The 16,290-nt window shown below is 42.3% G+C and overlaps 1 protein-coding gene across 2 annotated transcripts; it reads right to left on the bottom strand.

Moving 5' to 3' along the window:
• Window positions 1–149: 149 nt before the first annotated feature.
• Window positions 150–9,769, bottom strand: GNPDA1 (glucosamine-6-phosphate deaminase 1). Of its 2 annotated transcripts, none has more exons than XM_075900319.1 (7): window positions 9,394–9,769; window positions 7,227–7,356; window positions 5,614–5,715; window positions 4,053–4,235; window positions 2,529–2,713; window positions 963–1,137; window positions 150–413 (listed from the first exon to the last, which is right to left on the bottom strand). In XM_075900319.1, exons 1-7 carry the CDS (start codon window positions 9,454–9,456, stop codon window positions 316–318), a joined length of 936 nt encoding a protein of 311 aa, XP_075756434.1. In that variant the 5' UTR covers window positions 9,457–9,769; the 3' UTR covers window positions 150–315. The 2 variants fall into 2 exon arrangements, with proteins under 2 accessions (XP_075756434.1, XP_006128599.1); XM_006128537.4 differs by lacking the exon at window positions 9,394–9,769 and adding an exon at window positions 9,251–9,387.
• Between the last annotated feature and the right edge of the window lie 6,521 nt (window positions 9,770–16,290).

Here is a 16,290-nt window from a genome sequence, read left to right as displayed (position 1 = left end):
CACCTTGTACAATTACCTGTTTGATTTTACTTCTACCTCACTTATTTTCTATTCATTTAATTGCTTTATAGATTACACATCTCATTTCAATTGGCTTCATCACTAAACAGTGAATATTGTTGGAGGTTGCTAGAACATATTATATAAAATCCCGCTCTCATCTACTTTATTAAGATGAATGTACTCAGCTCCTACGATGGAGACAATAAATGAACACATCTTTGATTTATGTACAAGCATATGGAGGGATTCCTTGTGTCTAGTGCTGGTTTCCCCGAGAAAAGCCTGCTTTGCATCATTCCAGACCTCCAGAAACTAATCACTGTATGGCTTCTTTGACTGTTTTCTTTCTGCTCCGGTCTCCTTCATACTGTATAGGGGTTCCACAAGCTTGTTATGAACAAGCATTAAACCTGGTACGTGGGGAAAAGGAAAGGCTAGGTATGGGTAGGAAGTGCAGTGAATGAACAACTTTGCTTTTAAATTAAGGTATGGGCACTAATTCTTAACTGACCCCTTTACGCACAACCCTCTTAGTATTTTTCACCCCATTGCTGTAAACCTGATATTAAAAGCAATATCAGTATACATTTAAAACCTCATTTACTTTTCATTGTGTACAGAAAGAGGGACATACTTCACTCTCCTTGGCCAATTAAACTAGCTTCACTCATTTTGTGTATGGCTTGTTATCAATAGCACTTTATTAACTCAAAAATAGAAAACACAGGATTCATAATGGTAGTGGAAAATTTAAATAAAGATTTCCATTTAAGTGTTGTCCTGAATACATTTCTAATTAGGAGGTTTTTTTTAAATTAGGGTTAGTACCACAGAGTTACCTGACAGCCCTTCCTCCAAACACACAATGTGTCGGACAGGGAAGATTTTCTAAATTAAATGGTGACACTGAAAAGAGAGAAGCTAATTAGAAAAGTGGCCTGATCTGGCCAGTTTCTTACCTTTAAAGTATTTCACTGTTTTAACTTTGAGTTCCAGAGTGGCATCTTCATCACATACAAAGACAGTGCTAGGATGCTGCTGAAAGGCAGATACCGTCCACATGTGGTTCACTCCTTCCTCTATAGCTTTGTACAAAGCAAATGCTTTATGGGCTCCTGTGATTAGAATCATAACCTGAATTGGGGGAGAGGGGAATACAGGAATCAGGTTGTTAGGTTCTGTGATGCACATTTAAAGGGAGCATACCCAAGTGTGATTTGAAGCCAATACATGAGCAAGTCATCTAAAGAAGAAAACTATTTTAGTCCTCTCCAGCAATGATTCACTTCATTGACTCAGTATTGTTCTCTTTGGCTGTATCATTTTAAGTAATAAAATTACGGTTTGTCTGGCCATTTTAAAGTTTATGCACCTGTTACTTTGAGCTCTCCCTTTTATGTTTATGCAAGAGTAGACTAGAGCATGTTAGACAGCTAGAGGAGCTGATTAACAATTATGAACTACAGGTGTAAAATAAATTCAACCACACACCACCTTGTGATTCTCAACTTGTTGGTATGCCTCTGAGTAAGTCCGTGGTTGATCCCTGCCCCTTCTGCAGCGTGAGGGAGAACCTGGTGCACACCTATCTTGAACGTGCTAGGTTGCAACCCCATTTCTGACTCCTCCAGAACCTCCTGCTGAGGTTGTGGCTGCTCTTTTCCCCATACCTTTTCATTTATGCACACACGTACCATGTCCCCACAAAGTCACAAGACCTTCTCCTGGCGCTGGCAAAAGCTGCCATATAGAACACCAGGAGGGGGATGCTGGATGAGGGGGTGCTCTGCAATTGTGGAGCCTATTTCCGCTCCTCTCTAGTCTCATGCATCAGGGCAGAGTTTCTTTGGGCAGCGTCCACTGGCTCCCGAGGATCTCTGCTTGGTGTCCGCTTCCAATTCCCATTTTAAACCGATGACCTCACCCCGATCCTGATTTTCATCATTGGTCCTATGAAATCAGTTGAACTCCAGATCCAGTGGGTCTCTCCCACAAGGCTGGGGGAGAGTCCTTTAGAAGTGGGCGGGTGTTCCATAATTCAAATAGTGACTTGTGAAATTGACCCATACGAAACTTCCTTATCCAGCTTCCCAAGCACACTACAACTGTATTGCATAGTTACCTGAAAACTGTTAAAGCAGCATAATGGAAACCAGATGAATAAGCTCATTCTGATGTAATGAACACAGCTGTTTGGTAAGACATCCTTTCTTTTCCTATCCCTGCATATATGATTTTACTTTTAGTAGCATCATCTCTCAGCTATCATTCACATTTATATGCCCCTCCATTTGTGTGTCTAATTTGATCATAGCTAAAGTAGCAAAGAAACCCCAGGGGAAAAACTAAGGTACTTTTGCAGGATACAAGGTAATTAGGTTGTGTAATTGATCAACTATGATCAACATTTTGGCAGCCCTGTAATGCGTAGGGCTGTGCTGCAGAAAATGCCACTATTTGAAAACTAGACAACTTTTTGATGCTCTGTGAAACATTATATTAAGTCATTGGATTTTTCTTCTAACCTCTCTAGCATCCATGACTGTGCCTACTCCAACTGTCAGAGCCATTGTGGGAACTTTGGAGAGGTCGCCATCAAAGAATCTAGCATTAGCCAATATGGTGTCCATAGCCAATGTCTTCACTCTAGTTCTGGACACCAGACTTGAGCCGGGCTCGTTGAAGGCAATATGACCATCTGGGCCAATACCTGTGTTGGAGACAGTTTAAGAATGTCACTACCTTAACACTTACAAAAAGCAAAGCCAACATCACACTTACTATAAGGATGCTATAGGCTTCAAACAGCAGCTATGGCCATTACTTTCATACAAGAACTTGCAGCATTGTTAAAGCTCAAAGATCTTGCTTCCCTTCAAGTGAATGGCAAATTTCCCACTGAAGTCAACAAGATTAGAAACACTGTTTCTTAGCATTTTTTGGAATAATGAAAAATTAATTTGAATGTTAGCACCCAAAAGCAAATTGATCACATTAGAAGTCACCACTGTGTCAGAGGGTTTATAGCTGGTTACAGCAGTTACCTACTAGAACTTACTAATGTAAAGGTTGCAACACCTCTATTATCCTCCCCTCCCCATCTTCTCAAGAATTCACTTACTAGGCTGAAATATTCAAATCTAGATCTTAGCTGAAATGGTGATTTAAAACATAAATCAGTAAGTATCAACAATATTTCTTTAGCCATTTTACTTCTGAGAAAAAAAGTCAACATTCCTTCCCCAGTCTGTCCCCATATACCTAAAAAAATGCCTGAACTTTAATGAATGATCTTTACATGCTTAGTTTTAAAGAGGTCATCCACGGCCAAGTGGGTCAGAAACACTCTGCCAGTGTTCCTGGCATCCCCTATCCCTGCAGCCTGAGACTTTGGAGCAAGTTACTGCTTCAAATTTTGAGACCCATACTTGATCAGGAGGCACATTACACTGACCTAGTATGACAGAAAGGCTTAAGCAGGAATGGAGCTGCTTCTAGGACAACCTAAGCATCTCACTGAGTCAAAAATAAAACACACACAGACTACCAGTGAGTCACCTATGCATTGGCGATGTAACATCCCTGTTTATCTGGTTAGCCAGTTAAACATTGTTTAATGGATTAAGAGGGGGAGGAGGAAGAGGATGTTCCAGTCAGGCTAGACCAGACCCCGCCCCCACCCACTGCTGGCCTGGCACAACTTTCTCCCTGCCCCACAACCGCAGACAGGAGCTGCTCCAGCCCAGCCACAGCAGCCCCTGTCCATGGTGGGCCCTCTGTGGGCCTGGAGCAGTCCCCCTGCCTGCAATAGGTGGGGAGCAGCTCCAGTCCCCACCAGTTAGCCTCACTGGAGGAAATGGCTAGAGGTGACACTTTACAGACAAGTACCGCATACACTCTTTGGGGCAAGGGAATGCACATATGGCTTTTCTGACTGCATATCTAATAAGTGGCTTTAAAAAGGAACTCCCCAAACAAAGTTATCTAGGTTTATGCTAAAAAAACAATGCTCTATTCTCTTCTAGTCTGTTATTCTTTCAGATTTTCACCTCCAACAAAGAGTTCGATTCCACCAGCTGCTTTGATTTTCCTCTCAAAAGCATCACACTCTGCCTGTAGGTCAGCTGCATTTCCATCCAGAATGTGAGTGTTTTCTGCAGAGATGTCAACGTGCTTGAAAAAGTTATTCCACATGAAGGAGTGATAACTTTCCAGGTGATCCCTTGGGAGACCTGGTGATCAGGAACATTATTGCAGGTTTATATTACAGTCACATCTGCAGACCCATTAAGGACCCAGATCTCATTGTACAGGACATAGTACAAAAACAATTCCTGCTTCAAAGTCTTTCACACCCTATTTGTTACAGCTTTCACGACTTGATAAATGGGCACAAAGGAGGAGGATACAATAACCTATGTAAAAACTTGTACATATATTTGCATAGACATCGGTGATTTTGATTACAAATGAATGCCAGATATCACCATCTACTCTTCAGCTGGGTGTCCTTAATGCAAGTTTAAAAAGTCACTATAGTTCCAGTAAGATCACACTGTGAGGGAGAGGCAGATTATCCAAATTCTATGAATAAGATGCATTAATATTATGAAACAGATCTAATTTTTTTTCCTCAACATTCTGCAGAATTATTGTTATTCCAAGCTTGTTAATGGTATGCCAAAACCAGAGAAGCAACTTTAGTTTAACAATTCTTCCAAAAACTCCCTGATTATAAAGGATGATTCTAGAACAAACTACATAACCCTTAACCTAATCCAGAGTACTCGGATTATGATTATTCACAGAAAAAAAAATCAGTCCAATCAAATCAGGAAGATAATGCAATAACAGTAGGGCCATAGAGTAAACTAATGTGTATGTTTAGCACATTGGTACCTTGATAACCAGAGGATTTGTTCACTTGTCACTGAACCAGCTCCAATTGAATATTGCATCATAATGTCACAAATAAGGCAATCCTTATCTAACATCATAACAGGGCTACATATCAGCAAGTCTAAAGTGCAATCTTGCTGGAGCACTGGCTATTTCCTTTACTAATTATGCACAGGGCTATAGCATTCCATCCAAACCAGCAAAACAGCAGAAGGAGCAGCAATTTCCCTGATCAGAAGAAAGCTGGGATAAAATGGTAAATTCAGAGATTTTACATTCTATCTACTGTACTAGCGTCATCAGTGGGACTTCTTTAATGAAATACTCAGGGAATGTATCAGTCAGCTTTCACAGGTCATAGCTAATGTGATCTTTCTAATTAGGGGACAAAGTTGCAGCTCATTAGAGGGTTGCCCACTTTCCTGACCAGACACTATTTGCAGCAATGGTGCCTGGACCATTCGGTCTGGGAGACTTGGCAACTCTAGCTTGTTAATAAGTATTACATAGCATTCCAATCCCCTGTCTCTCCCTTCCCAATCTGTTTTGGGGTCATTTTACATTGAGTTCTATACAAAGTGACATATTTTGTATTAACAGAAATGTATGATTTCATTCAGCACAATAAATAAAATGTGGGGACCCTCCACCTAAAAAAAAAAAGCTTGATTGTTTCCTCAGCACAACATTTTATGAATTAAGATGACTCACCTACGTATTCGTCCATATTGAAGGTTTTTACATATTTGAAGGACAAATCTCCATTCTTGTAATACTCAATCAGCTTTTTGTAACATCCTAAAGGAGTACTTCCTAGGAGAGATAATGCGGGGGGAAAAAATCAAAATATTTAGTGGAATTAGTGTTTCACAATGCTGTGCATACACTGAGCTGTGTAAACATTCTGCATCATTAATTCAATAATTCGAAGATTTTTATGTTACTGAAAGACTGACCTATTTAATTACAAACTATTGGCTAACAAACACATCGAAAGCCATCTCAACAAACTCAGTACTGGTGCTAGCTGCTCAAAAACCTACTCAGAGCAGAACCTCATTAATGACTGGAAGACTCATTGATACTAAGTATAGCAAATAACACAACCACTCTATCACATTTGTCTCTTTGGGCCTCAGCTTCCCTATGTGTAAAATAGAGACAGTATTCATCTATCTTACAAACCAGGGGTTGTGAGACAGGAAATGTCTGAATACAGCTGTTTTGAAGATGAATAGCACTAAATATTATAAAACAAAAATAAAAGCAGACATATATACCAAACAGTGTTTTATTGAGACATTACATAAGTAGCTTGGGTGAAAACAAACTAGTTCCTATGGGGTGTGGTGGCAGGGAAGTGCCCAGTGGCCTATATTTCTGATGCTGCCTCCCCAAAAAAAGCCAAGAATGTGGTTGGATCACAACCGTAACAAAGAAATATATATGGTAAAAAGCTTATGCCACCTTTCAGCTTCAAGAGTATAGAGTCTAGCACCTGTTGTTCCAAGATTACAAACACTTTTTACTTGAACTAAAGGAGACTCCCCATCATCGACCATGCAAGTTGAACAGTTCCAATTCTGTCCAGTTGTAATAAACTGATTGTGTGCTATTTCATCCTCAACTGGACAGAATCAGAACTACTCAACTGTCTGTCAGCTCTGCACAGCTAATATTGGAGAGTCTCTTTTAATTCAAGCAATAAGGATCTAGTCTTAAAAGTAGATGAATTTTACACCTAGAGGAAGCACATAGTTTTACCATCTATTCCACTTATGTGAAGAGCTGTCTCATCATGTAGTGCTTCACCTTCTATCTATATGGACTCTTTGTTGTTATTTGGGAGGCATCACTATAAATAATTTGCTTACTTTAAAAACAGAAAAAGGTTTCTTAAAGGAAGTAAATTATACAAACTGTTGCTCCCCAAACAACAAGGCTACGTCTACATTGGCATGATTTTGCGCAAGAACTCTTGCGGAAGAGTTCTTGGGCAAAAACTCTTCCAGAAGAGAGCGTCTACACTGGCATGTGCCTTTGCACAAGAGATGTGCTTTTGTGCAAGAGCATCCGTGCCAGTGTAGATGCTCTCTTGCGCAAGAAAGCTCTGATGGCCATTTTAACCACAGGGCTTTCTTGCGCAAAAAATGCATGTTGCCTGTCTACACTGGCCTCCTGCGCAAGAACAGTTGTGCAAGAGGGCTTATTCCTGAGTGGGAGCATCATAGTTCTTGCGCAAAAAGCACTGATTTCATACATTAGAACGTCAGTGTTCTTGCTTAAACATGTTAAATCATGTTAATGAATCCTTCCAAACCTACCTGTGGGAAGTCCAAGAGTGAAGTATTTGTCTGGGCCGGGGTTAAACTGGATAATTCTATTCCTAATGTACTTTGCAGCCCACTCACTGGCTTGTGCATAGTTCTCCAGAATGATGAGTTTCATGATGACCTGCACATTTAAATAAAGATGCTTAAAAAAAAGGAGTTAACTTTCTACACTGAAATAAACATGGAGAACTCATTGTATTAGTACTAATTTTAGTGTATGGTTACATTTTTCCTTCATCTCACATGAAACAATAACCACGTTATACTGGCCCTGTGAAAGGAACACTGTTAGCCAACAGCAGATACTACCAAGATGAATTAGCCTACGCAGGGGTCTGCAACCAATGGCTCTCAAGCCAAATACGGAACCAAATGTAGCTCTTTTATCATTCCCAAAGTACATGCAACTTTGTAAATTAAAATGAAAAATTAATTCAAAATGTTAAAAACACATAATTACTCATGTAGTTTGAATGCATGCAGGAACCTGAATTTGACCAGTTATTATGTAAATTTCAAAGAAATGTGCAAAAAGATGCAGCAGCAGAAGTCCCATTAAATAAAGTCTGTGATTAGTATTTCATTTCTGCTATTATTAATCATGTCAATTATCAATAATATTAAGTTGTATATTTTCAGTCATGCAAAGGGGCATTCTTATACTGGCTCTTTGTTGGCCACTTGTTCTAGATTTTAATATAGTTTGGCTCTTTGGTTTGAAAAGGTTGCAGACCTCTGCGCTCTAAATTAGATTGCTCCCTGGGCAAATTATTCCTATATTGGGCAGCAGACCATTCCTGCATGTGGATTAGGGATGTTAAATATTGGTTAATTGAATAGTTGAGTATCCTCAAGCATTCTTATTGGTTAGTTGACTAGTCTATGGTTCCTGGGGGCAGGGCTGGCAGCCAGTGTGCTCCAGTCTCACTCCTGAGGAGCCCTGGCCACTCTGTGCTGTTGCCTCTGTATCAAAGGCAGCAGTGCAGGGTGCCAGGTGGGACCAGGTCTGCAAGGGGAGCCAGTTCAAAAACCAGTTCCCCTTGTGGACCAACTGCCTGTTGCCCTGTGCTGCTACCTCTGATAAAGATGCAACAGTGCCAATAGGCAGCAGCCCATCTGGGGGGTGGGATGGGGAAGTGTCCTGAGCTCCCAGACCCCGTATGAGCTAGAATGGAGCAGGGCTGCCCGCCCACCTGGCTCCTAATACACTTTAAATGCAGAGCTGCAGCAGGGGTAGGCCCCAGACTCATTTCAAGCCAGGACTGAGCCAGACTGCTAAAAAATGTACTGGCAAGTGGGAGGGAGGAAGTGCATGTGTCTATAGCATTGACCTATCAGCTTTTGCTTATCGGTTAACTGACTACACTATTACATCCCTAATGTGGATGCAGCTATCCACTGCTTGTTTTTGTGGATGCAGATTCTGTGGCTAGACCCCCACAAATCCACAGCTACCCGACTTATATCCACAGGTATCTACAGCCACGGGGGTGCTATCTGCAGATTATTCTTGCAGATCCACATGGGGATCCCAATTTTGTATCTACTCAGGGCTCTGTGGATCGCTCACTCTCCTAAGAGCCTGTTCAAATGGAGTTAGTGCTCACAGAGCATGCAAGGCACAAAGGCTCTGTGGGAACCTGTCCCTCCTCCCCCAAACTCCCTGTTTGTTCCTCTTCTGTTCGCAGCTCACTGGTTTTTTTTACCAGACTGCAGGCTCCAGGCAGTTGCCCCGCTTAAACCCTCCCCTGCAAGCGGCCGCTCGGCCCCCCCGGGAACAAAGCGCCCCCAAACTTTTCAAACAAAGGGGGCTCAACGAGAACAAGTTGAAGCTCGGCAGCTCCGGAGTCTCAGGCCAGGCCCTGAGCAGCCCCTGGCTTGCAACAGGGCGAGCAAGGCCGCTCCCCCGGAGCTCATGGGAGCTCATGGGCAGGAGATGCACCAGGGAGCCCGGGAAGCGGGAATTTAAAGCCATTCCAACAAATTAAAGCGTAGTTCCGCCGGCGCCATTTTACCCGGGAGGGAGCGGCGGGGACTCGAACTCCTGGCCCTCCCGAACCCTCCTGCCCCGCGCCTGGCCCAGGCGCAGCCTCAGCACCGCGTGCTCTAGCGCCTCCTGCCGCCGCCGCGCAGCCCGGAGACCGTCTGGTTCGCTCACCTGTCCGGGCGCACGGCGCCCGCCCCCGGCTCTGCTTCGTCCCAAGCCGCGGCCCCTTGTCATATGACGGGGGCGGGTCACGCTAGTGAGGAGCTGAATCAGCAGCGCGGAGTTTAGGCAACTCTCCCCGCGCCGAACACTTCCCGTGCTCCGTTCTCTGGCTGGCCAGATTCGTGCGAGGCTCCCGCAACAGGCTGAGCGCGATTTACGCTTCGCCTCCCACGCCCGTCCCCCTATCCCGGCCTGGGCTCGCTTGTGAGCTTGGGCAGCACAATCCTGGTTTGCTGCTTTGCAGCTCCTGAAAAGCTCGGCTGTTTATCACCCAAGAGCTGTCTCTGGAAGTAGCCAAGGCAACGCTGCCTGGACAGAATCTAGTCGAGTTCCTTGGGAAGGGGGGAGGGCAGCCAACACATGGTCCAGGTGAGCCAATGGTTTTGGTTTCCTTTGGGCAAAGTCCCCGAGCAAAGGCTCTTTAGCAAAGCAGTCAGTCATGGTCTAGAACAAGAGGGGAGGGTCCTCTGGTGGCTCAGTACCGGATTAAGAACGAGGGCGCACTGGGTAGGAAGGAATAGGAAGGTAGCTGGGTTTCAGCGTGGAGAGAGGCAAATAGCAGAGTCCCGCAGTGCTGCTCAGTGTAAATAAGCTTGGGAAAGGGATAAATGCTGGGGTGGCAAAGGGTGCAGAGAATACACCATTAGTTAATATATTGAAGGACAAAGGATTCCTAGAACTGGGTGACTGGTCTCCCCCGAGTTATCCTCTGAACTGTCATTCATGTTAAAATTCGACACTTTCCAACAAGGACTTAACAAACATTTGAACTATCTCACCCATTACCAAGATAGTTTCCCCAATTATCACCTCTAATACCATTAACTCACAAACATCCCACTCTCCCTACCTCTAATATCATCAATTCACAGACACTTACCTTCCTCCCTCCCCCCCACCCCCGCATCCCCCTCCTGTTCTGCAATGTGATTTGTCCTTTTCATATTTGTTCATTTTTTTTAATTGTATCCTTTGGTATATATGGTTGTGACTACTTTCTTCCACTATTTGATCTGAGGAAGTGGGTCTGGCCCACGAAAGCTCATCATCTAATAAACCATCTTGTTAGTCTTTAAAGTGCTACATTGTCCTGCATTTTGCTTCAACTCCCCCGAGTTATGACCTCCCACTTTTTACTGAATGGTCATAAGGGGGAGTAGGGGTGGAGACAGAGAGGAACAAATGGGGGTTGGGGCAGCATGGGAGTGGGACCTGGGGAAGAGGTGTTGCCTGGACAGGTCTTGGGGGCATAGGCAAGTAGTGGGGAGGATCACCTGCCTCGTCCTCATGTGACTCCTCCCCATGCCACTGCTATCCCTGACATGAAATATTGTTACTACTTAGTATCTTTCTGTAGTTATATTTTCATTTGTTTCAATAGCCACACAACAGGTAATTTTTTTTTAACTATCCCAGTTTTTCAGAGACCTGTCTTTGTCCCTTGAAAATCTTCCTTTGATAATGGATTTTAACCACACCCTCTCTAGAGTTTTGAGATTTCAAAAATACTAACCCTTGGCCCCTTGAGTTGTAATTTTTTTCAAAAAAGAGGACACTCCTGAGAGGGAGTGTATCTGTATCAGTATCTGTCAACTCAGGTTATATTAATGTGTTACATTAATACAACCTGGTTGCGTCTAGATTGGCATGATTTTTTCCAGAAATGCTTTTAATGGAAAAGTTTTCCATTAAAAGCATTTTCAGAACAGAGCGTCTAGATTGGCACGGACGCTTTTCTGCAAAAAAGCCCCGATCGCCATTTTTGCGATTGGGGCTTTTTTGCGCAAAACAAATCTGAGCTGTCTACATTAGCCCTTTTGCGCAAAAGCTTTGCGCAAAAGGGACTTTTGCCTGAACGGGAGCAGAATAGTATTTCCGCAAGAAGCACTGATTTCTTACAGTAGGAAGTCAGTGCTTTTGCGGAAATTCAAGCGGCCAGTGTAGACAGCTGGCAAGTTTTTCTGGAAAAGCGGCTGATTATCCGGAAAAACTGACCAGTCTAGACACAGCCCCTCAGTTGGCAGATACTGATACAGATACACTGCCTCTCAGGAGTGTCCTCTTTTTTTGAAAGTTCAAATATGGTAATCCTAATTTCACAATAATAGCATACGGAGAGCTACAGTGTTTCTCCCACTTTCCTCTCAGGATTTGGAAGCATGCTCTCACTTTCAGGTGACATTGTAAATAAGAACTAAGCAGCATTATCTCCTTCAAATTGTAACCAAACTTGAACAAGAAATAGGAATGAGTGGACATATAGGCTCTGAAGTTTTACATTGTTTTGTTGGAGTGCAGGGATTTTTTTGTCCTTCTACGTTTATAAATTCAGTTTCATGATAAAGAGATTACACCACAGTATTTGTATTAGGTGAACTGAAAAATACTATTTCTTTTGTTTTTGTATAGTGCAAATATTTGTAATATAAATAAATATAAGCTGAGCAGAGTACACTTTGTATTCTGTGTTTTAATGGAAACCAATATATTTGAAAATGTAGCAATATTTGAAATGTAGAATATTTGAATGTAAATATTCAAAAATATTTAAATTAATGGTATTCTATTGTTACTGAACAGTGCAATTAATCATTATTAATTTTTAATTGCTTGACAGCTTTAATTTGAATATTTAAATGAGTGTAGTGTTGGCTAATGGAGCCAAAGCTTGAAGGGCTATGAGTGTCCACATCATAGGCAGTGGCAGTAATAGCTTGGGCTCCCTCCACATGCCTCCTCCCACCCAATAAGATGAAAATATAATGGTCAATAAATCCACTTGTGTCAATGGTCCTGTGTGATAATACTTGTTACTTTTTTGCCATGTAAGGACTAAATGATTTTAACGTTATCTGTTGAGCTCAAGAGAATTCATAGGCTATGAAGTACCATTTCCATTAATCCCTGGGGAATTAAACTCTGTAACTTGAAATATTCCGTTCTAGACCATTGTCAGCAAACATTGCTGATCAGACTGAGCAGTGATAGTTTTAAGTTCCAACCAGTTTTGGTCCCTAGCATCTGAAAAAAAAAGAGCTTTGATCTCTGGTTCTTCTTTTCTCATATTTTCATTTTCAAGGAAAATCTAGTAAATCTCCCTATCAATATAAGTGTCACTTGTTGAAAATTCATATTAAACAAACATTTCAGTTATTGAAACACACATGCAATTTCTGGTGTTCAAAGACAGACTGCTGAATAGTCCCCCTACAACAATGCACAAGAACCTCCTAGACTGCAGATAGAGCTCACATCTCATGCTGTTACTATGGTAACGTAGCCAGGTCTCTGAGTTTTCTAAAAAGCAAATACTGAAGACACAGACTGCATAAGAATTGATTATAAGAGCGACAGCACTAGTCTCTCCCAGCAATGTCACTTTAGGGGTTTGGGTAAACGCAGCTAAGTCACGTATTCTGCTGTGATTAGAATGTTATCAGATTTTACTTCTTTTACCCCTTCTCTACTTACGCTACATCGATGACATCTTTATGATCTGGACCCACGGCCAAGAAACACTGGAGACATTCAACAGAGATTTTAACAACCATCAATCTCAGCCTGGACCATTCTACACGAGAGATCCATTTCCTGGATACCACAGTACAAATCACCAATGTAAATTAGACACCACTCTCTACAGAAAAATACAGTTACCTTCATGCCTCCAGCTCCCATCCAGAACACACCTTACAACCCATCATCTATAGCCAAGCCCTTCGATACAACCGCATCTGCTCTAATCCCACTGACAGAGACCAGAAACTTCAGGATCTCTACTGCATTTATAAACCTCAATTACCCACCTGGAGAAATAAAAAAACAAATTGAAAGAGCCAGACGAATACCCAGAAACCATCTACTTCAAGACAGACCCAAGAAAACCAACAATAGAACACCATTTGTCATCACCTATAGCCCCCAACTTAAACCCGTCCAACACATTATCAATAAATTACAATCTAGACTAGAACGGGATACTACACTCCGAGAGGCTCTGGGAGACAGACCCATAGTCTCCTACAGACAATCACCTAACCTCAGGATGATTCTTACCAACAACCACAGGACATACCACACTAATACCAACCCTGGAACTTTTCCTTGCAACAAACCCCGTTGCCAGCTTTGTCCACATATTTACTCTGCTGACACCATTATTGGACCTAACCAATTCAGTTATAAGATCAAGAACACATATTCCTGCTCATCTAGAAATATAATTTATGTCATCATGTGCCAACAGTGTCCGTCTGCTATGTACATTGGACAAATGTCTCAGACACTTTGCCAAAGAATCAATGCACACAAAACGGATATCAGACAGTATCACAAAGAAAAAACAGTTTCTTGCCATTTCAACCAGAAAGGGCATTGTCTCAATGACTTGATTACCTGCATACTGCTTCAAAGACATTTTAACACCAAACTTGAAAGAGAAACCTCTGAACTGTCATTCATGCTTAAATTTGACACTTTACGCCTGGGTCTTAACAAAGACACTAATTATCTTACCCATTACAAAGATAGCTTCCCCAATTATTACCTCTAATATCGTTAGCTCACAGACATTTACCTTCCCCCCCCATCCCCGCTCTGTTCTGAAATTTGATTTGTACTTTTTATATGTGTTCACTTTTTTTTTTCTTGTATCCCTTTGGTATATATGGTCATGCCTATTTTCTTCCACAATTTGATCTGAGGAAGTGGGTCTGGCCCACGAAAGCTCATCACCTAATAAACCATCTTGTTAGTCTTTAAAGTGCTACATAGTCCCGTTTTTTGTTTCAGCTAGACTAGACTAACACGGCTGCATCTCTATTGCTATCAGATTTAAAGGGTTCTACATGGCATGTGCCCAGACTGTCACTCTGCAGCATAGTCTTCTGTTCCAATGGCCATCTGCTAAAAGGAGCACTTCTACATCTGAGGACTGATCTCACAATATACAATCAATCAGCCAAAATAGGCTGAATGGTCCTAGTTCATAGCACATGAACTAGAAATTGCCCAGGACACCTGGATTAACTTCTACAGCTCATAAAAATGCCATGAAATGTTAATAGTCACAAATGACCAAGCCCTTGTTTTACATTTTATTCAAAAGTCACTTTGATAGACACACTGTGCAAAGGCACAGGGATCATGGGCAGCTCCTGACAAAAACAAAGCAGAAATAAATCCCCAAAGCAGGAGGGAAAAAAATCCAAGAGACACCCAGGCTACATATAGACTGCATCCTTCTGTTGACAGAGGGATGCAAGTCAAACACATTGAAATTGTTAATGAAGCCGGGATTTAAATATCCCGTGCCTCATTAGCATAAACATGGCCACCGCTTTTTTCGAAATGGATTTTTTTTGAAAAAAAAAAACACTGCAGTCTAGATGCGGATCTGTCGAAAATAAAGCCTTTTTCGACAGATCATGTATTCCTCAAAAAATGAGGTTTACAGGATCTGTTGAAAAAGGCTTTATTTTCGACAGATCCGCGTCTAGACTGCTCTTTGGTTTTTTTTTTTCAAAAAAACTCCATTTTGAAAAAAGCAGCAGCCATGTTTATGCTAATGAGGCACAGGATATTTAAATCCTGACTCATCAGCAATTTCAATGTGCTTGATTTGCATCCCTCTGTCGACAGAGGGATGCAGTCTAGCCGTAGTCCCTGGTGCATGCATCAGTTATGAGATGCTCTGTTTACTAGGTGTGACTGCATATTCTGAGTGCTAAGTGGGATACCTTGAAGTTTTGTATAATGAGCAGCTGTGTGAATATAGCATGCAGTCCATGTACAGCTATGATTATTTACACATTTCAATGTTTTCCTACTTATAGTCAACAGTTGTCAGTGACTTGAATGGTAAGCAGCTCCATAGTACCTGTACAGGCTCATTTGCTTTCTTCTCACATCTAGCAGATTGTGGGGGAGCAAACAACTCTGCTCCTCAGAGTAAGAGAATTTTAAGTAGGTGACTAATATGTAGAGTATTTCTCTTACTCTCTCTGTTGCCTTCAGAACTCAGCAGAGTTTAGAACACAGGATTTTCCCCTTCGGGAGTTGCCTGAAAAACTTTTAATTTTATTTTCTGGGTGTGAAAATGTTGATTGTTTTAATTTCTGTAAAACACCAGTACCACCATCAGGGACTTCTTTCAGATCCCTAAGTTGACATGGCTTCTTTCAGCTTTACCATGTGATACCCCTCACTGCTTGGGCATGTTCCACTTCTCCTCTGAATCCTGGTGTAATAAACAAAACAAACATCGACAACAGATGAAGAAGAAGGAAAAAGGTGAAACTATTGCACCCTGGGAGCCAGGTTCACTGGCTGGCTCTTGCCAGCAGAACCTGAATGCCAGTCTTGGATGGTGAGTCTGTCAGAAGTAGAGATTTAATAATCCAAATCACCAACAACTCCAACTGCATCAGGAGGCCCAAAGCTTGCCAGTACTATCATTGTGGGCTTGTGCAACCCCCATCACCGTAGTATCTCAATGCTCACAAACAGTAGCCTCCCCAGGAATTGAAATTGGGGGGGGTGTTCAAATTTATGGGGGTGGGGTGTCAGGGCCGATGAGGGGTTAGACCGTGAGGGTGAAGGTGGGCTGTATGGCACCATAGTTCACAAAATTGGGGGGGGGGGGGTGTTGGGGAAATTCAGGGGAGGTATACACCCTCATGGGAGGTATAGGGAAATCCCTGCTCACAAAACATTTATCCACAATAATGGGGAGCTGAGGCACAGAGAGATTAGGCGGCTTGTCTGAGGTCACCCAGGGAGTTTATGGCAAACCCAGGCATTCAGCCCAGATCTCTATTGTCTCAGTACAGCGCCTCATCACACAAT

The sequence above is a fragment of the Pelodiscus sinensis genome, chromosome 17 (genome assembly GCF_049634645.1).
Source record: "Pelodiscus sinensis isolate JC-2024 chromosome 17, ASM4963464v1, whole genome shotgun sequence".
In the NCBI taxonomy this organism is placed as follows: domain Eukaryota; kingdom Metazoa; phylum Chordata; order Testudines; family Trionychidae; genus Pelodiscus; species Pelodiscus sinensis.
Note: the sequence above shows the minus strand (reverse complement) of the source record. Positions and strands in the feature narration are given on the sequence as shown.